We start from the raw sequence: 21,952 nt of genomic DNA on the forward strand, positions 1-21,952 counted from the left end.
GTCCCCATCCCCAAGGGATTTCCATACAGGAACAGTTTTAGATAAGGACATAAGAAAAAGTAATTCTGTCATAGATATAAACACAATGAGGATGTTGACTAATATATTTATTTGAACTTCAAAAAGATTGGGCTGAATCCCTGAGGCTCAAAGCATGAAACCAGTCAGTTGAGAATCACTTGAATGACCAGAGAGCAGCTGGAGGAGAAAAACCCAGAGCAACAGGAAGGACATGGATCCATCTGGTCCAGTGAAGAGATGTCCTTAGACAAAGCCATTTAAACAGGAGAGCTGGAAACACCTAAAGGAGTAGGGAGAGGAAAGAATAACCAGAATAATGGTGACTCATGCAGAGGGGAAAATCAGTATTTCTTCTCCAGCTATCAGTACACTTCCAGGAAATTCCTGTTCCTAGTCGGAAAACTTTGCCATTTCTTAAAAGTACTGAAGTGACCCAGATAATAAAAATGTGCTTGCATATTATGAAAGGAACAGGTATTAACACCTGTGCCCCTTTACAGGCATGCAGCAGCTGTGTGCACAAGAACAGGCAGTGCGACTTGTGCCCTGAGGTGCCAAGCTGGAATTGGATCTCTTCAAGAGCACCTGAGGGAGAGCAGAGCACCTTGCAAGCTGCAGGTCCCTGACAGCCCCGCAGGGCTCCTGTCCCATCAACATCTGCTCTGCTCCAGTCTGAAACAGGGCCCAGCATGGTGCCGGGATCATCAGAGAGCTGAGGTGTGTCCTGGAGTTCAATGCCCCTCCCATCCCACAGCAGCCCTGCATTTCCCTGCTCCAGCCTTGGTCTCCAGCACAGCCATGGAGGCTCTTTGGGCTCTGGACTGCTCCTGCAGCCCCCAAGGGCAGCTGAGCTCTGCCTTTGGCACACTCAGCCCTGCCCAGCGCAGGCCATGCTCAGCAATTCCCTGTCTGTGCCTGGCCTTGCTGTCAGCCCCGGCAGTGGCTGCGTGGCCCCTTTGTGGCCCTGTGCTGGCCCAGCCATGGTGGCACAGCCCCTGTGCAGGCCCAGCCCAGGCCAGGAGCATTGCGGCTGGGAAGGGCCCCTGTGCCGTGGTGCCCACAGCAGCCTTGGGGCTCTGTGCCCCATGGCCTCCCTGCTGGGCAGCCTCTGCCAGCTCCTGCAGAGCCCGTGGCACCTGTGGGCCTGCACAGACAGCCCTGCCCCGGGCTCTGCCGCCCTCTGGTCCAGCAGAGAGGCAGCCAGGGCTGGCCATGGCCGGGAACAGGCCCTGAGCCCCGCAGGAGGATGGAGCTGAGCCACGGCCAAACTCAGCCCAGGGCAAAGCTGGGCTCAGCAGCCAGGGCTGCCAGGGGCTAGGGAAAGAGGCTGGTGCTGACAAATGTCCTGGGCCCCCTCCCTGCTCTGTCCATGTCCCCAAGGGCACAGAGCAGCCTCCTCTCTGGGGCACTTGCCTGTTTTCAATGCCTGGCACAGGTGCTGGCCCTGCCCCACAAGGCCTGGCCAGAGTCCTGCCCCTGCACGCTCAGCCAGGCTGAGATGGACACTGATGGTGTCTGTGCCAGGCTCTCTGAGCCCAGCCCAGCTCCCTGCAAGCTCTGCCAGCTGCCCTGAGCTCTGGGCAGCACCAAGGGCCTCTGGCCAGCCCAGCCCAGCCACCTCTGGCCTCACAGCTCTGCTCAGACCAGGCTGCTCTGGGCCCTGGCCCCACGGCCTCAGCCCCTGGCAAGGACGCAGCAGCAGCTGCAGCTGCCACAGGACTCAGCCCCAGCCATGGGGGAAGGTGCTTGACCACGGCCAAAGGAGGCTCCCTGGGTGCCCTGCTCCCCTCTGGCTGAGGTGCTGAGAGCTCTGCAGCCCCTGCTGGCATCCCATCTGCCCAGGGCAGCACAAGAGCCTCAGCCCTGGGGCCCGCCAGAGCTGCTCCTCCTCGAGGCGCAGGGCCCATCCCAAAGCTGGGGCAGCCACAGAACTGTGCTTATTTCTGTTCATTGCTGCTTTGATGGGGATGGATCCTCAGCCACTTGGAGGTTGTTGACGAATTTTACTACTCAAAAATCCTCTTCTGTCTTAAGCTCTTCAGGCCAGCATTTCAGTGACAAAGGCTGAAAAATATTTCTTCAAAACTCCTGAACAATAAAAGCCCCTGGGAATATTATTAGTTTTCAATTCTTCTGTGGTTAATTAGAAATATTTCAGAAGTGTATTCAAAGTGAATCTGCTATGTTGAAAGAAAGCAGAGAGACATGTTTATTATTCCTGTTTATAGTTCGATGTCTAATTGATATTGACCCCCAGCACCTTCTAATGCAGTTTGAACAGATATGAAAATCAAGACCCTTCATGGCTGACAATCTTTGTCACCACCCCCTCCCCACCATTTCCCTCATCCAGCGCCTGGGGCTCCTATGGATCACGAATGGTGTGGCCAGCAGGAGCAGGGCAGTGATTCTTCCCTATAGTCAGCACTGGTTGGGCAGCACAGTGTTAGGTGACAGGAATGGGCTGCCCAGGGAGGTGAGTGAGTCACCATCCCTGGAAGTGTTTTAGGAGAGACTGGTTGTGGCACTGAGTGCCATGGTCTGGGTGACAAGGTGGTCTTGGGTCCCAGGTTGGACTGGATGCTCTCCAAGGTCTTTTCCAGCCTGGTTGATTCTCTGATGATTGTGACACTGCAGGGCCCAGGGGAAGCAAGGGGCCATTGTGACACTGCGGGTCCTGGTGGCACGAAGAGGACCATGGTGACACTGTGTACGACATGGCAGCACAGAGCCAAGGGGCCATGGTGACACTGTGGGCTGAATGGAAGCAATGAGTCAATGGTGACAGTCTGGGCCCTGGTGGAAGCACAGAGGCCACTGTGACCCTGCAGGGCCTTGTTGAACCAAGGAGCCATTGTGCCACTGTGGAACCAAGGAGATCCTTGGGAGAACCTGGAGACAATGGAATCAAGGGGCCATTACTCCATTGCAAGGACTCTGGGAACAGAGGGCACAATTGTGACACTGTGGTGCCCCATAGAACCAAGGGTCCCTGGTGAAAGTGCAGGATCTTGTGTCACCAGGTCTCCATTGTGACACTGCAGCACCAAGGAATTCATTGTGGCACTCTGAGGTGTCATGGAACCAAGAAGCCACTGTGACCCTGCAGGACCTTGTAGAACCATGCAGAGCATTGTGACAGAGCAGGACCTGGTGTCAGGATGGGGCCATTGTGACACTGCAGGGCCCCATGGAACCAAGGGGCCAGTGCTGCTCCTCAGGGACTGATGGAATGAAGGGAACATGTTTGACACCGTGGTGGCCCTTGGACCAAGAGGCCATTGTGACACTGTGAAACCAAGGAGAGCATTGCTGCGCTGCCAGACCTCATGGAACCAAGGATCCATTGTGACAATGCAGGGCCTTGGGGGACTAAGGGCCATTGTGACACTGCGGGGCCCAAAGATCCAAAGGACTTTGTGAAACCAAAGGGGTCCCAGGGAACCAAAGCAATATTGTGACACTGGGAGGCCTCATGGAATTATAAAGATCATTGGGACATGCAAGGGCCTCATGGAATCTTGGTGACAACAAGTCTTCTGGGAGTGTTGATCTGCTGGATGGTAGGAGGGCTCTGCACAGGGCCCTGCACAGGCTGGATCCAGGGACCAAATCCAACAAGGTCAGGTTTAACAAGTCCAAGCGCCGGGTCCTGCACTTTGGCCACAACAACCCCTGCAGAACTACAGGCAGGGGACAGAGTGGCTAGACATGAGCCAGGCAGAAATGGGCCTGCGGGGACTGATGGACAGCAGGCTGGACATGAGGCAGCAGTGTGCCCAGGTGGCCAAGGAGGCCAATGGCTCCTGTTCTGACTCAGGAATGGTGTGGCCAGCAGGATCAGGGCAGTGATTATTCCTGTGTGCTCAGCACTGGTTGGGCAGCACGTCGAGTGCTGTGTCCAGTTCTGAGCCCCCCAATTTAGGAAGGACATGGAGCAGCTGGAGCGTGTTCAGAGAAGGGCAACAAGGCTGGTGAGGGGTCTGGAACACAAGACCTGTGAGAAGTGGCTGAGGGAGCTGGGGTTGTTTATCCTGGAGAAGAGGAGGCTCAGGGGAGACAAGGGGGTGTCAAAGCACAGGTTAGACTTGATGATCTCCAAGGTCTTTTCCAAACTTGCTGATTCTGGGATTCTCTTAAATCACCCTTGGAGCAGTGGCAGGATGAGTCCTGGGCCTCCTCTTCAGAAGCTCCAGCAGCCCAGGTCCCTCAGCTTCTGCCAGCCTCAAAGCCCATACTGTCAGTCCCGTGGAGCCTCTGCAGCTCCTCCTCATTGCCCAGAGCAGGGAGCCCCAGAGGCAGACACAGCAGCCCAGATGTGTCCCCCTGCCTGTGGTGCCTCTGGCAAGGAAGCAGCACAAGGCACTGCAGGAGCCTGCAGACAATTCCTTCAGCATTGTAGGATGATCCTGCTGCCCAAGGGACATTCCCATGGTGCCAAGTCAGGAACTGCAATGGGGAGTGGGGCCAGAGAGGAAAGGGCTAACAGGATGGGCTGTTTTCAGGGGAAGGAAAAGAGGTGGGCAAAAGGAAGAAATTTCTACCAGGGAAGAGTGAAGAAATCAAAGGTGAAGGCAAGGAAATGCTGAGGGCAGTTTGGGGGTGTCTGCCAGGCAGCCCTGGCTCTGAGCAACAGCGTCTGCAGTGGGACAGGAAACTCCCAGCTGATGGGAACAAATCTTCTGGCTAAGTGCAGAAGCCAGGACAAAGCTGAGTGGTTTCCCTGGTGTCCCCCAGCCCTTGCTGGCCCCAGGGGCTGATGGTATTTGTGCTCCCTCAGGTTTATGTCCTGGGCGGGTTCTTGAGAGAGCCTGGGCAAGGAACCTGGAGCCCCCAGGGCCTTGCCTGAGGCGTCAGTGCTACCCCAGCAGTGCCCATGACCTGTCCCTGCTGCAGCCCCGGCACTGCCACCCCCAGGACTGTGCCAGGTCCCTAGAGCACTCAGGCCCTACAGCAACACCAGGGCCACCAGGGCAACGGGGCAGGGCCACAGGAGGAGCATTAGCAACACCAAGTGCTGCTGCTGCTGGGCACAGCTGCCAGGACTGCCAGCACTGATCTGCCCCCAGCTCCGCACACAGACATTGCTGCTGCAGCTCCAGGGAAGGCAACAAACAGGCATCTCTGCACAAAACGTTGCTGGGAGATCCTTTAGTTCCTTTAAAGCTTCCCAGAGTGCAGCTCCTCATTGACACAGTCTGTGGCCATAGAGAAGGTGGAGAGAAACAAAATGAGAAATTTCACAAAGAATGACTTTTCTTTGTGGACTTTATTATTAAAGTAAAACAAATTAACAAAACTTCCAAAATGAGATGTACAAGAAGTATCAAAGGTGAGTTTTATTAAAAGAGGTTTGCAGAAATCGGCAAGCACTTTAATGTTTTTGAAAGCATCCAGTCATCAGTGTCCACACTGCAACCTTGAGCTCCTGGTTCCTCAGGCTGTAAATGAGGGGGTTCAGGGCTGGAGTCACCACTGAGTACAGAACTGACAGGGCAAGATCAAGGGATGGGGAGGACATGGAGGGGGGCTTCACATAGGCAAATGTGGCAGTGCTGAGGAAAAGGGAGACCACAGCCAGGTGAGGGAGGCAGGTGGAAAAGGCTTTGTGCCGTCCCTGCTCAGAGGGAATCCTCAGAACAGCCCTGAAGATCTGCACATAGGAGAAAACAATGAACACAAAACAGCCAAATGATAAACAGGCACTAATAGCAATGAACCCAAATTCCCTGAGGTAGGATTTGGAGCAGGAGAGCTTGATGATCTGTGGGATTTCACAGAAGAACTGGCCCACGGCATTGCCCTGGCACAGGGGCAGGGAAAATGTATTGGCCGTATGCATGAGAGCATTGAGAAAGGCACTGGCCCAGGCAGCTGCTGCCATGTGGGCACAAGCTCTGCTGCCCAGGAGGGTCCCGTAGTGCAGGGGTTTGCAGATGGACATGTAGCGGTCGTAGCACATGATGGTCAGGAGGGAATACTCTGCTCCCATGAAGAACATAACAAAAAATACTTGGGCAGCACATCCTGTGTAGGAGATGGTCCTGGTGTCCCAGAGGGAATTGTGCATGGCTTTGGGGACAGTGGTGCAGATGGAGCCCAGGTCAGTGAGGGCCAGGTTGAGCAGGAAGAAAAACATGGGGGTGTGCAGCTGGTGGCTGCAGGCTACGGTGCTGATGATGAGGCCGTTGCCCAAGAGGGCAGCCAGGGAGATGCCCAGCAAGAGGCAGAAGTGCAGGAGCTGCAGCTGCCGTGTGTCTGCCAATGCCAGCAGGAGGAAGAGGCTGATGGAGCTGCTGTTGGACATTTGCTGGGGCTGGCCACTGTTTTCTGCCATGGGAAAAATAACAGTGAAAATTTAGAGTAAGCAAAATCAATGCCATTTCCCATACCCCCTCCCTTGGTACACACAGAGTCTTTAGTGTTTTACAGTTCAGGTGTTTTCTTTATAAGCTCGACTGTATTTCTTCTGGTGTTCTTGGATATCAGAAACCCTTAGCATTTTTCTATACTCAGGGAGAACCGAGCAAGTTCTGTGAAGCAAAGTGATGAGTGGAAAGTGGGGGAGATGGTCTGTCATTCTGACCATTTCAGAGTTTCTCTGGGCTTTAACCTTACTCAGGTGAAGGATGATCACCTTCCCATGCTTCCCATAAAATGTCACTGGGTACAGGTGAGAGCAGATGGATCCACCAGAGCCCAGCTCCACATTTGTAGCCACAGACCCACTTTGCTCATTTCTCCAACCCAGCAGCATTTTCAGTGTCACAACACCTCTGCCTCTCCCCATTAATCTCGGAACTCAGAGATGCTCTAGGACAGGTTTTCACCCTGGATTGAAGCTCCTAGCTTGGACTGAAATCTCAGGGAAACTTCCAGGTGTCCTTATGATGGCACTGGATGAAGGGAGATGCAGCTCCTTCCCTGGCTCTACTGACAGCATTGCCCAGAGCCAGGCACTGGGGATAGTGTCACGCTGAGCCAGCTGTGCCCCCTTCCAGAGCCCCCAGGGCCGGGCAGCTGCTCCCAGCTCTGTGCTCTGGAGAGGGAACTGGGCCCGGGGCTGCAGAGCTGCCCCACAGCTCTGCTGCAGCTCTGCCTGCACAGGAAGGCCTGCATACCTTGGAGCCCCAGCCTGGAGGGCAGAGGCTTGGCTGGGGGCACAGGAGGGAGTGGGCTTATTCAGAGGGAGGGGCTGCACTGTAGGGGATCCTGTGGAGATCTCTAAACTCTCCCTGCCACAGCATTTCTGGGTTTTATTTTCTCTCATATCCTGATCTTCTCTCTGCATCCTGGAGATTTTCCTCCTGCAGGTGTTTCCCTGTGCCTGATCTCTCCCTGCCAGCATTCACAGACCCCAAATCTCTGAGCACTGTCCTTGGCCTGACAGAACCCTGCCTGTTTGCAGGGCAGTGGCTGGGGGCAGGTTCTGTTTGCAGCTCGGAGAAAGGACAGCTCAAACTGAGCCTGATGGCTCCAGCAAAGGTGATGCGGCTGCTGTCCATGGGCAGAGTGGCTGAAAGCACATTAGGGATCTCCTGTAAAACACAGTGATCACTGAAAGTAACAGGGAGATGTTGTAGGCACTTGTTAGAATTCATAAATAATAACTCATAATCAACCTTTAATGCTTATCCCCTCTCCCTGCAGTTCTGTAATAGTAGGAAACTGAACACAAAGGCTTAGGAATTTTTTTCTTTTTTATCAAAATCCTTATCTTGTCAACATTATATGACTAACCACAACCCCTCAGCATGTCAGAGCTTCATGAGCATTTCACCTCCCCTGCACGAGAAACACTCAGAGTTGTACTCACAGAGTCTGTAGGAATTGGGATGTTCCAGCTTTAGGAGATGGCTCCAGGAGCTGCAGCTGCATTGTCCTGCAGCCAGAGGTTCTGTGCCAAGGGCTGGCAGTGATTGTGCCCCAGGCACTTCTCAGCACCTTCCCAGCCCAGACTGATTGAAGCTCTCTGTGCCTCTGTGCTGTGCCTGGGGTGGCTGCAGGCAGTGCCCCAGCCCTGCTGGACTGGGAGAAGAGCTGCTCATCAAGAGAAATGTGCTTTTGAAGCTCTTCTTGGTTACCAGGAGCTGCCTCTGTGCCAGGAGCCCAGCCCAGCTCAGCAGCAGAGACACAGCACAATGACTTTAATGAACCTCTGGGGCTTTGTGCTCAGGCCCTGAACATCAGTCCCTGAGAGGGAGCTGAAGAAACCTCTCCAGAAGTCCAAGTCAGAATCACTCTCCAAAGTTTCTTGGACTTTTAATGGGTCCCACTGAGGAATACGACTGAGAAAGTGTCCCCAGGCCCAAGCCAGAGCAGAGAACTGGAGTCAGTGATGACAGGTGGGGACAAAGAGAAGCCAAGTCTTGGTGCCCTGGGGCACAGCAGGGTCTGTGCCACCAAGGGCTGTGAGGAGACACCTTGTCCTGAGGCACTGGGGCCTCCTGCCACAGTCCCAGCCAGGCTGGGCACTGTCACCCCCTTGTCCTGCCCTTGGCCTCCCTCCCTAGCCCACATCCCAGTGGCCTCAAGGATCTGCTGGAAGGATTCCCGGGGGAGCCTTGCCCAGAAATGACCCTGGGGGCTCCTTGATGCTCTCAGGCACTGCAGGATTTTCAAAGGACTTTGGGTTTGGCTTTTGCCTTGGAGTGTCTGAGAGGTTTGTGCAATCATGGCCTCCAATTATCGGCTGGAATTAGTCCCTGGAGAGCCTTTGTCAGTAGCAACACTCAGTGGGGCTCATTAATGCTTCAAGGTACTTCAGTTCTTTTAAGCTACTTGGTGTTTCCCTTTTGATACAGACTCTGGGAGAGGCTTGTGGGATCATGGCCCCAATTATCTGCTTTAACGAGTCCCTTGAGAGCTTTGTACTGACCCTCAGTGGGGCTCATTAATACTTTGAGATACTCAAAGTTTTTAACGTACTTTGGATTTTCCTTTCTACTTTGAGTCTCTGAGAAGGTTTTGTGCCAGCCTGGCCACCAGTTCTCTCCTCCAAGGAGTCCATGAGGAGCCTGTGTTGGGCCATGGACCTCAGTAGGACCCATTCATGCTTTGAGACACCTGGGGGTTTTCTTCTGGCTTTGACTCCTGGAAAGGTTTGTGCAATCTCCTCTCAGGCCCTGAGGTTCCAGGGCTCAGCTCCAAATGCAGCACAGGGCTCATTAGGATCAAGCAAGTCCTGAAAAACCATGGCTCTTGCCTTTATGTCCCCCTGCTTCTATGCAGTTCATCAGGAAGTTTTCTGTAGTGGTTTTGGTTTGGCAATTTGAGATTTTTCAGCCAATGCATCAGTTAGTGTGGTGGGTTCCGTGTTGGCTAATTACCAGTATGTTCACTAGAATATCCTTAATCTTTTCCTGCTGTGAAAGAGGATTAGGGGAAAGGCGATGTAGGCTCAAAACCTTAAAAGAGTATAAAGAAAAGTTTAATAATATTAACTAAAACAAAGAGTAATAACAATCAGAACAAAACTTTCAGAACACTTCTCCTCTCTCTACAACCTTTTCTTTCTTACTGGCAATGTAAGGAGACAAAACCTAAAATTTTCAGTCAGTTTACCACCTCTAGAATAGCCTATCTTCAGTTCACTTAGGGAGAGGAGTCTCTCTTTCATGCTATGGAGACTTCTCCAGAAGTAAACAGTTCTCTCATGGCTCTCAATTCCCACAAATAGCAGCCACCATGAAAATCTACGATAATGAAGTTCCTCCCATTTTTTCACAGCATTTCCCACAGCTGGGTTTTTGGGCCATGCCAACTTATGGGGTATAAAAGATGACCTGTTTAAGAGCAAAGGTTCTCTTCATCTATTTCTGAAATAATCTTCATCTCTGGGAAGAGAGATCTTTTTCTTTTCTCACTGAGGGCACAGGGTCTCATCAATCTGCTTTCTTTGTCTGTTCAAACTTCTCATGGGATCATAGCTACTTCAACATTTGCTTACTTTGCTATGGAAGCCTTTGCTGAACAAGTCATCTCCCCATGCTTTTCAATGTGAAATAGGGAAAAAGAGAGTCTGATAAATCAATTCCATCATTCTCCATAGTTTTACAAGAGGATTTCAGCCCCAAGATCAAGGCATCTCCTCATTCTTCCCATCTGGGACTCAACTTCCTCTTCACTGACATTGGTGTGTTCATGTTGCTCCTCTATGTGCCTGCACTTTGTCCTTTTCTCTCACTCGAGGGAGGACAGAAGCACTGAAAGTGTTCATATCTCACCCGGGCCCTGCAGATGGTTCCGTGACCCCGGCCAGGCTCGGTCCTTGCGGCCGGAGCTGTTTTACGATGGAGGTTTCTGCAGCGGCTGCGCTTGGGCTGTGTCAGGATGGGCTGCGCTGGGGGTAGGACCAGGATCTCAGCAGCCAGGCCAGAACACAGCAGCAGCACGGCCGGGGACTGATGGCTTCTCCTCCCCCTGCCCGGGGGTTGGGGGCGAACCCCAGCAGTGGCAGAATTTTGGCCAAGCTGGCCAGCCCGGGGCTGCTCCTGGGGCCCGATGGATCCTGGCTCGGTCTGGGCTGGCGGCGGGGCAGGGTTTAGCAGTGCCCAGATGTTGGCACCTGCAGCCATGGTCCAGCCTGGCCTTGGCCCTGCCCTGCCCAGCAGCCGATGGGGCCTGGCGGGGTCCCTGGGAAGGGGCCCAGCCCTACGGCAGGAGCTGCCTGGCCCTCCCCAGCTGAGATGGGGGCTGGGTCAACCTTGTTAACTCTTTGACAGCCAGAAGGGAAAGAGACCCTCCCAGGCCTTCTCCTCTTTCACATGTGTCATCACAGAGGCGTGTACAGTTTCCTTAGTGGTTTAACAGATTTTCAGATCTCAAAGCTAATTACTGATTGTTTTTTGTCAGACACGGAGGAAACTGCTAGCAGCTTCTCTTAGGACATCTCTTCCATGATGAAAAACCAGCACAACCAGCACAGAGCACAGAGCTCCTTTGTCCCTGTGTAGTGGTCATGTGCCCAAGTCCTCAAATCCCCTCTTTTGGAGATCTCTTGGCCTTCCCCAGGGTGTTTTCAAATGAAAACATTCAGCTCAGAGTCTAAGAAAATCAGCAGAGGACAGGGCTAGGCAGACACGTTTCTCCTGGCTACTTTTGTCTGGGAGCAATCCTTGGATATACACAATTTGGGAGGCCAAATTCTAATTTTTGCCATGGCCCTTGGACATGAAAGCTGGTTCCTTTAAATAGGAATGAAGGAACAGAACACCAGTGTTTCAGGGACTGATGAGAGGTGACCACCAGAGGCCAAGGGCAGCCAGAGCTGGCAGGTTTTGTTCTGAGAGATACCCTTGCATTTAGGAATTTTTTTAAGGGTAATACCAATTTTGGCAATGGGCATCTGAAAAGAGGGACACTTATTTTCCATAGAAAGGAAAGCACGGAGCCCCAGTGCTCCAGGAGCTGATGAGAGGCAGCCCTTGACATCCCAACATCAGCCAGACATCTAAGGTGGCACCTGGCAGGACAAGCCAGCCAGACCTGTTCCATGTTCCCTGGATTCCATGGGGCCCCACAGTGTCCCAAGGGTCCTTGCTTCCATGAGGCCCTGAGGTGCCATAATGCCCCCTTGGTGACACCAGGCCCTGAAGGGTCACAATGGTCTCCATGGTTCCATCAGGCCCCATAGAGCCATAATGGTCTCTGGGTTCCATGAAGCCCCACTGTGTCACCATGGCCCCTTGGTTCCATGGGCTCCAGTGGTGCCACAATGATCCCCTTGGTTCCATGGGCTCCAGTGGTGCCACAATGATCCCCTTGGTTCCATGGGCTCCAGTGGTGCCACAATGATCCCCTTGGTGCCATGAGGTCCCCACAGTGTCCCAGTGATCTCCATGGGAAGGAAAGACCCCAGCCCCAGTGTTGCAGGGGCAGTTACCAGAGGCCAAGGCCAGCCAGACTTGATGGTACTGGCAGATTTTGCTTGGGAGCAACCCTCGGATATACAGAATTTTAGAGGTGGAATCCCAATTTCAGACATGGACACCCGGAGGAAAAGGATGGTTCTTTTCCATAGGAAGGAAAGCACAGAGCCCAAGTGTTTCAAAGGGAGAAGACGAGAGAGGTGGCTCCTGGGAGGCCAAGACGGCCAGACTTGTTTTTCCTGGCAGCTTTTTTCATGGAGGAATCCCTGGATATATGGAATTTCAGGGTGGAGGAATCTCAATTTCGAGTATGGACACCTTGAGAAAAAGGACAGGTGTTTTCCATAGGAAGGAAAGCACCGATCCCCAGTGTTCCAAAAGCAGGTGAGAGGCAGTCCCCAAGAGGCCAAGGGCAGCCAGACCTGTCTATCCTGGCAGCTTTCACTTGGGATCAATCCTTGGATGTACAGAGCTTTGGAGTTGGAATCCTAGTTCTGGCCATGGGTACCTGGTAAAGATTGATGTTTTTTCCTACAGTAAAGTGTGAAGTCCAAGTGTTTTGGAAGAAGATGAGAGGTGGCCACCCTCAGGCCAAGCCAGCCAGACCTGTCTCTCCTGGCAACTTGCATCTAGGGGCTATTCCTTAGACATAGAGCAATTTGGAGGTAGAATCTCAGTTTTGGCCGTGGGTGCCTGGACAGGAAGAAGAGTTCTTTTCATGAGGAAGGAAAGCACAGAGCCCCAGGGTTTCAGAGGTAGATGAGTGCCAGCCCTCAGGAAGCCAAGGCCAGTCAGACTTGTCAGTCCTGGCAGCTTTTGTCTGGGAGCTATCCTTGGATATAGGGAATTCTGGAGGCAGATGCCCAATTTTGGCCATGGACGCCTGGTCAAGATGGATGGTTCTTCTCCTAAGAAAGAAAAGCACATGGTCCCAGTGTTTCAAAGGCAGATGAGAGGTGGCCCCTGGGTGACCAAGGCAGCCAGATCTGTCCTGGCAGATTTACATATCTTTACACATAAGGACATTTGGAGGAGGAATCCCAATTTTGACCATGGGCCCCTGGGGGAGAAGGAGAGTTTTCTTCCATGGGAAGAAAAGCCCAGAGCCCCAGTGCTTCAGGGGCAGATGAGAAGCAGCCCTCAACATGCCAAGGTCAGCCGGACCTGTCAGGTGGTCCCCGGGAAGTCCAGCCAGCCAGATCTGTTTCATGTTCCCTTAGTTTATGGAACCCCACAGTGTCACAAGGGTCTTCTTGGTTCCATGAGGCCCTGGAATATCATAATGTTCCCCTTGTTTCTGTAGTGTCACAGTGGCCCTGTTCTTCCCTGAGGCCTTGCAATGTCACATAGGCTTCGTGGTTCCACAAAGCCCTGATGTGTCACCATGGCCCCTTGGCTCCATGCACCCTCGCTGTGTCACAGTGGCTCCTCCATGACACTCTGGGCTCCACAAGGTCACCATGGACCCCTGGTTCCTTGGGGCTCCTGAGTTTCACAATGCTCTCCTTGATTCCGTGAGGCACACAGTGCCACCATGGCCCCTTGGTTCCATGAGGTTCCGAAGTGTCACTGTGGTGTCCTTGGACACGCATTGTCACAACTGACCCGTGACTCCATGAGGTTCCGTAGTGTCACCGTGGTCGCTGTGAGAGGCTGGGTGAGATCGATGTCCCGAGACACCTTGGGATGCTCGGAATGCCCGTTTGGGGCCAGGGCCAGGTCAGGCCTTGGTTTGTGGAGGGACAGAGCCCCGCCCCGCCCCAACCCTGGCCTGGCAGAGCTGTCAATCACACTGCAGGTGTGGTGTTAATCCAGATCTGATTGGCTCAGGTGTCAATCAATCACACTAGCAACTTGTGCCATCCCTGACTCTGACTGGACAAGCAACTGGCAGTCCCACCCCAGGGGTGGGCCCATGGAGGCCCAGGGGCTTAAAAGCCGGAGCACGAGGCCAACCCAGGGTCTGAATCCTGCTTTCTTGTGGGGTTCCTATGGTGATGATGGTGGAACATATGTCTGTGTCTTTCTATAGATCTTCTGTCTTTCTGTTCTTTCTATTTCTTCTCCTTCTAATCCTACTTACCTGGAACATTTTTGGGTAACTTCACATCTTAAGGGTTAAGGGTTTTTTAGGTTTAATGGGCTAAGTTAATGAAGTTAATGCTATGGTAAGAGTTTTCTGTTGCAGCAGATGTTGTATTAAGCCCTTTGACAAAATTCCTTGCTTGTCTGTATTTTGCCAGTCAGATTTTGTGTCATTTTGACCTCTTAGCTCAGTTGGTTAGAGCATGGTACTGGTATCACTGAGGCTGTGGGTTCAATCCCTGTGTGGGCCATTCACTTAAGATCTGGACTTGATGATCCTTGTGGGTCCCTTCGTACCAAGAATATTCTTTGCATCTGTCCATGTTGAGAATATCTGGTTGGTGTTTCTCCTATGCACCAAACTCAAGGAAAGGAACCTTTACAGCCCTGCAGGCTCACAATGGCCTCTTGTTTTCATGAGGCCCCACAGTGTCACCCTAGCCCCTTGGTTCCATGAGGATCTGGAGTGTCACACGGGTTTATGATGTTTGTCCTTGCTGCCCCTCACACCCCACTGCCCCACAAAGAGCCCCAAGCCCCCAGTGAGGGACAGGCCCTGCTGTCCCAGGCTGGGCTCAGGGCTTGGCCTTTCTGCTTCCCACACCCGGCCCAGGCCTTGCTCAGCATTGCAGTTCCCTGCCCAGAGCCTCTGGCTCCCTGCAATCCTGGCCTCAAGGATCTGCTCTCACCAGCCCCTGGGGAGCCTTTGGCCCTCCCTGCCCTCAGTGGGGCCCAGGGATGCTCCAAGGCACTTGGAGTTTTGCTTCTGACTCCTTGAGCAGCTTCTTCAGCCTTCTCTCAGTGCCTGAGGGTCCTGGACTCAGCCCCAAATCTACCATGGGAATCATCAAAATACAGAAAGACCTCACAGGCTCTTTCTTCTCTTTCAGTTCTTCAGGGCTTGTGCAGCTGACTGGAGTCAGTTTGGAGTTCTTGTAAGGATGAAGATTTCAAAGTGCACCTGATGACTTTTCTACTTTAATTAAGTGAGTACTTTCTCATTTGCCAGCTGAGAAAAGAGCTGATAGAAACATTCCCCAGGTGATCTTGATGCTGAATGTCTCCTTAGGAGGTCTGGGCATGTAGAAGAATGAGCCCCTTGAGGGCTGACCCTGTTTGGACAAGCTGCTCCTCACCCTCAGCCTCACCATGTCTGACATGGCCCACCTGGGACTGACATTCCTGTGCCCTGCAGCAGAACCTCGTTCCCTGAGCTCTGCAGCTCCATGTCCCAGCCCACTGCACCATGTCCCACCTGCTCTCCTCAGGGCTCTGCCTGAGCACAAGCTGAATTCGAGGATCCTGATGGGTCCCCCCCAGCTCAGCCAATTCTGTGGTTCTGGGATCCCATGAGCCTGGGGATAGGACTGCCAATGGTTGCTATGGCAACAGGCTCTGGCTACAGGCCTGAGCTGGTGTCCATGGAAACCACCGCTGGCACGGGGTCTCCATGGAGCTGCCAAGGGACTGACTATAGCAACAGGGGGCTGGTGATGGTTGCCATGGAAACTGACCATAGCAACAGGGGACTGGTGATGGTTTCCTGCTAAGGATCAGATTTCTCACAGGCCCTCAGAGGGGTTCCATGGGGACTTTCCAAGAGTCTCCAGGCCATTCAAGAGCTGGAATGTCACAGGTAGAGACAGGGTCTCCATGGAGACCTCCCAGGGCTTTCTGGGGATGGTAAAGAGCCGTGTGGTCACAGGCAGTCACAGCCATTCCGTGGTGACATCCCAGGGGACCTTGGGCTGCAAAGGCACCGATCTGTCACAGGCACTCACGGGGGCTCCACGGTGAAATCCCAGGAGTCCCCAGGCTGCCAAAAAGCCTGGATGTCCCAGAGACTCACAGGGGTTCCTGTCATGGGCAGAGTGGGAGATTCAGGCAAAACCTTTATTTCTTTATTGGAGAAACTCCTGCTGAGTTATGAGGTGGAGAAATGACACCCAACAGCCGCCATGGATCCTCAAACCACTGCAGGGCTCCTAGACTTCTAAAATGCCTTCTAAAAGAGGAAACTGGAATTGGCTGGTTTCAGTCCCAGCCCCAGAATTTCTCAAAGGTTTATGTATAAAAGATTGGACAGGTGGAATTGAACCTTAGCTCACAGGGGCTCAGCACTGGCAGGGGCTGTGGCATGTCCCAGAGGGGGCTGTGTCACAGCAGCACCTCTGTGGCTGTGTCAGAGAGGCACAGAGCAGCTCTGATGTCAGCAAGGGGCTGCGTGACAGCACAGAGTGGGTCGTGTGAGGTCACAGATTGGGCTATGACATCACAGAGTTTGTTGTGAGCTGTCACTGAGCAGCTACAGCATCACAGAGGAGATCCAATGACATAACAGAACAGGCTGTGACATCATGGCATGGCAGTGTGACAACATAGAGCAGGCTATGAGGTCAAAGTGTGTGCTGTGACATTACAGAGTGGCAGTATTACAACACACGAAAGATTTTGTGACATCACTGAGAGGGGTTATGACATCATACAGCTGTCTGTGACATCATAGAGTAGGGTGTGAGGCCATAAAGTAGATCCTGCCATCATTGAGGGTGGCTCTGTGACATCACTGGGTGGCTGTGTAACATCATAGAGCAGGCTGTGAGGTCATGGAACAGAGTGACATCACAGGCTGATTTTGTGACATCACAGATTCTTCTGTGACATCACATAGCAGCTGTATGACATTCGAGGTGACATCCCAGAGTTGGCTCTGAGACATCATGAGGGTGCTGTATGACATCACAGAAGGGCTGTGTGGCATCACAGGAGGGCTGTGTGACATCACAGGGGCTGTGTGAGGTCACTGGGGAGGTCCCTCTGTCCTGTCCCCTCTCACAGTTCCCCCCAGAGCAGTCCAACCCTGCTCGTGCACAGCAGGGTCCCCTGTCCCCCTGGGTCCCCCCGCCCCAGGCGCCGCAGCCTCCCCCAGAGGATGTTCCACGAGATCGACCCCAGAGCCTGACACGGGGACGGGGGGCCGGGGCCCTGGGGGTGGGACAGGGGGACAGGGACCCCCCAGCAGCATCCCTGTGTCCCCCTGGGCCAGGGCTCCTTCACCCTGTTACGAACAAGGCCTTGAGAGCGCTGAAAAAATCCCCAGCAAGGGATCAGCAAAAAGCAGATTTAATATTAAGGCACAGCAGCACAAAGTTCCTTGGCAAGAGTCACTCTGCCCCTGGCTTGACACTTCAGGCACACCAGGGAAACAAAGCAGCAACAAAACCAAACAGAATCCAGGCAATCAAACCAGAAAAGAACCGAGAACTGTCCCTGTGTGTGTGTGAGACACAAGGACTGTGAGAGCAAGGATAAAAGAAACACAGCCCAAAAGGTTAACAGAGCTAAAACTTAGTAGGACTTAACCTTGACTGATACCTTAAAATTCACAATTTACCAAAAGAACAGCACCTAACAGTATTTAACCTAACTTGAAATCTATGACTTTGCAATTTAACAGAAGCATAACATTTAACAACATTTAACTCCGCTTATAACATACATTAAACAACTTAGGAAAAGAACAGCCCTTAGCAGCATTTAACTTCATTTAGACCTTGTGATTTAGCCTTACCTACAGACCTGACTGACTCAGCTATCCAAGGCACTCAAACCCCTCAGAGAGCAGCATTTCTGCCACATTTCCCCAGCACAGGCACTCCTGTGTGCACACAGACACAAAGAGTCAGTGCAAGGCACCTGTGAGAAATTCCCCTGAGGGCAGGGAATGCTCACTGCTGATGCTTTGGCATCTCCCCAGAGGGTGAAGGGCTGAGCCTGGAGGAGTGGGGGGATCGGCCCAGGCTCTGTGGTTGTTTGGGATCCCCGAGTGCAGCAAACGGGAGAGTTCCCGGCTGGGAGAGGCCCCACTCAGAGGGAGTCGCTGGCCCAGCAGAGCTCCAAGGGCTCCTTTTGGAGCGCTGTTTGCAGGGCCCCACGAGAGGGGCTTCAGTCCCAGCAATGGCTCATCCTGGCCACACTTGGCATCAGCAGCTTTCTTTGGCAGTGTGAGAAGAGGGATGTTGTGCCACTGAGGGAACAGAAACAGTTCCCAGGGCTGCTCCTAAAGGAGCTAGGAGCTGTTTGGGCAGCAGCAGTGCCTGGAGCAGACAGTGTTTGTGATGAGCTGCAGAGGAGCTGAGCCCAGGTGCTGTTGGCCGAGGCCCAAGGAGCATTTCTCAGCTGGCAGGGCGGCCTGAGAAGGGGAGGGGGGAATGCAGCAGCACAGGGCCATGGAACCAAGGGAACCTTGTGACACTGTGGGGCCCTGTGACACCAAGGGACCCTTGTGACACTGTGGGGCCTCATGGAATCATGGAGAACACTGTGACATTGCTGGGCCTCATGGAACCAAGGGGACTGTACTGACACTTTGTGGCTCCATGGAATGTAGGGATCATTGAGACACTGAGAGGCCCCATCAAACCAAGGGTCCATTGTGACACCACAGGGCCTCATGCAACCATGGAGACCAATGTGACACCTTGGAGTGTCATGGAACCAAGGGATCATTGTGACACTGCGAGACCCCATGGAGCTAAAGGTCCATTGTGACATTGCAGGGCTTCATGGAACCATGGAGATACCATAAGGACACTTCACAGCCTCATGCAACCACCATGGGGCCATTGTGACACTGAGGGGCACCATGGAATCACAGAGACCATTGTGACATGGATGGGACTCATGGAATCATGGAGACCATTGTGACACTATAAGGCCCCATGGAAGAAGAAAAGTACTGTGACACTGTGAGGCCTCATGGAACCAGTGAGACCATTGTGACCCTGGGGGTCCCCACAGAACCAAGAGGACCATTGTGACATTGTGGGGCCTGGTGAAACCAAGAGGCCTTTGTGACACTGCAGGGCTGAACGGAACCAAAGGTCCATTGTGACACTGTAGGGCCTCATGGCATCAGTGGTCCATTGTGACACTGTAGAGCCAAAGGAGACCATTGTGACACAGCAAACCCCCAGGGTCCAAAGCTCCATTGTGACATTGCAGGGTTCACGGAACAGAGGAGCCATGTGACATTGTGGGGCCTGGGGAACCATGGAGACCATTGTGACACTGCAAGGCCTCATGGAATCCTTTGGAGCATTGTGACACTGCGGGGCCTTATGACACCTGGGGGCCACTGGGACATTGTGGGACCCAATCAAACCTGGGGGCCAGTGCGACACTGCAGGTCTTCCTGTAATCCAGAGGCCATTGTGACACTGCTGGAACCCATGGAATCAAGTCACCCTTATGACACTGCGGGGCCCCGTGGATCCAAGGCACCATTGTGACACTCTGGAGCCCCATAAAACCAAGGGAACACAGAACAGGCCTGTTTGGCTGGTTTGGCCTCCCATGGACTGCCTGACTGGTCCAGCTGACCTTGACATGTTGAGGGTCTCTTCTCATCTGCTGCTGAAACACTGGGGCTCTGTGCTTTCCTTCCCAATGGAAAAGAACTGTCCTTCTCCTCCAGGCACCCATGGCCAGGATTGGGATTTCACCTCCAAATTTCCCTTTATCCAGGGATTGTTCCCATAGCAATATTGCCAGGACAAGTCTGGCTTGCAATGGTTTCATGAGGGTCACCTCTCATCTGTCCCCAAAACACTGGGGAAGGCTCCATGCTCTCCTTACTATGGAAAGAACTGTCCTGCTTCTCCAGGTGCCCATGGCCAAAACTGGGTTCAACTCTGAAATTCCTAAATCCAAATGCTGCTCCCAAACACAGTCTTCCTTTGCTGACAAGTCTGGCTGGCCTTGGACTAGTGAGACACTCACCTGCTTTCCAAACATTGGGGTCTGTGCTTTCCTTCCTATGGAAAAGAACTGTCTTTCTCCTCCAGATGCCCATGGCCAGAATTGGAATTTCACCTCCAACACTGCCTTACTGTGAGAGACTAGAGGAGACTTAGCAAGAAACATTTTGTGTGTGGGCGACAGGAAGGGGCAGGTCCAGCCCTGCCCTGCCCTGGAACCCCAATCCCCCCAGAGCCTCTATCCCAGCCCAGCAGTGTCTGCCAGTCCCTGGCACAGCACAGGCAATGCTCCACAGCCACCTCTGGAGCCCCCAGCCCAGCTCCTGAGGGAACAAATGAGCCCAAGTCCCACCTGAGGCTCATTAATGCTTTAACACTCAAGGTGTTTAGGATACTTTAAGGATTTTCCTTTCCACACTGATGTTTCTGCGAGGTTTTTGTGCCATCCTGGCCACCAATTCTCTCCTCCAAGGAGTCCATGAGGAGCCTGTGTTGGAGAGGCACTTCATTGGGAGCCATCAATGCCTTAAGACACTTTGGGTGTTTCCTCTGACTCTGACTCCTGGAAAGGTTTGTGCAATCTCCTCCTCCCAGGCCATGAGGTTCAATGGCTCAGCTCCAAATACACAGTGAGGCTCATTAGGATCAAGCAGGTCCTGACAAACCATGGCTCTGCCTTGATTTCCCTCTGCTCTTGTGCAGTTCCTTAGGAGGGTTTCCTTTTGCAGTTATGGAGAAATACTTGAAAGAGATTTGAGGAACTATGGATTCCTATTTTATGGGTGTCTTTTATTACTGTTCTTATTACACAAGAGGTGATTGCAGCATTCAGTGACTGATATTGATGCAGGGACTCTCCTAAGGAGCTCTGGCCTGCTCAGAGCAGCTGTGCCTTGAGCCCTCACCCAGTGTGGACAACCTTGCTCCACATTCCCCAAGGCCATCGTGTCTCTCCTCACTCACCTGGGACCTGCTTTGCTTGGAGAACTGGCTGCACACAGCCAAAGAGGAATTTCCTTTCTTTAATTTTTGAAGCAATCTAAACCTCCTGAGTTTCCCCATTACAAACAGACATCCTCCTCAAGTGTGTGCCAAGCCCAAGGTGCCACCAAGAGCACTCCAGACCTGCCCTGGGCCAGCTCTGAGGGTGGATCATCATCCCAACCTGCAGTGGGCCATTGCAAGGGACTGTTGCCATGGACACTGCACTGACCCTACTGCTGGGTTTGGGTGCCATGGCAACCCCCATCAGTTCGGGTTTCCTTGGAAACCAGCCCAAGGAGCCATTTCTGCAGCCAGGTTCCATGGCCACTTGCCTGCAGAGCTGTTGCTGCCCTGGGCTGCCATGGCAACCCTCAGGACAAAGCGGTGCCAGGGCTGTTCCAGGTACAATTGCAGTGACACTCATTGGAGCCACCAGGTGCCATGGCAACGGCCACGGGGACCCGTTCCTTGGTTTGGTGCCATGGCAACCAATGCCCAGACCCGCTGTGGTGGTTGGTGGCCATGGAAACCTGCCCTGGGCCCCTTGCTCAGGGCTGGTGTCAGTGCCCAGAGCCAGAGGGGATCCTTTGCTGGGGGCTCGTGCCATGGCCACCTGCCCTGTGCCGCGCTGGCCGGGCAGGCACCAGGAACCAGCAGCCAACGCCACTGCCAGGGCCAAAGGCCAGGTCAGCCAGACAGAAAGGGGCAGTGCTGGGCACTGTTTCCATGGCAACCGGCACTGGGGGTGACACCTGGGTCACCTGTGCTGGCAGTTGCCATGGAAACCCCTGGCAGGCACTGAGGGCACAGACACTGGCACAGAGACACTGCTGGGCCGGTGCTGAGCACAGGGCTGAGCACGCAGAGATGGTTTTGTTCTTGCTGAGCTGCAGCAGAGCCAAGGCCTGTCCTGCCCCTCGTCCAGCCACGCTGGGGAGGGGCTGGGGCTGCGGGGCAGCTTGGCAGGGGACACAGCCAGGACAGGTGACCCCAGCTGAGCCCGGGGATACCCCAGACCATAGGACATCATGGTCAGTGTATGAAGGGGGGGATCAAGGAGGAAGGGGGAATTTTGGAGGGAGGGATTTTGCCTTCTCAGGTAACACTCAGGCAAGAAGGGGCCCTGTTTCACCAGTGGGCAGGGTCACTAACAAAGACACAGACACCAACTTAAGGAATCGTGTCATTTACATCATTGCACAGCTGCAAAGAATTACAGAAGGATAAGCTCAG

General features: G+C 53.4%; 1 protein-coding gene across 1 annotated transcript; it reads right to left on the bottom strand.

Moving 5' to 3' along the window:
* Positions 1-5,395: 5,395 nt before the first annotated feature.
* LOC311165754 (olfactory receptor 14J1-like) lies at positions 5,396-6,328 on the bottom strand (the record flags this gene model as incomplete). The annotated part of the gene is made up of 1 exon (XM_084227262.1): positions 5,396-6,328. The coding sequence occupies one exon, from the start codon at positions 6,326-6,328 to the stop codon at positions 5,396-5,398; it is 933 nt and encodes a 310-aa protein (XP_084083388.1).
* Between the last annotated feature and the right edge of the window lie 15,624 nt (positions 6,329-21,952).

Source organism: Fringilla coelebs, assembly GCF_963513975.1.
Source record: "Fringilla coelebs genome assembly, contig: SCAFFOLD_38, whole genome shotgun sequence".
Taxonomy (NCBI): Eukaryota; Metazoa; Chordata; class Aves; order Passeriformes; family Fringillidae; genus Fringilla; species Fringilla coelebs.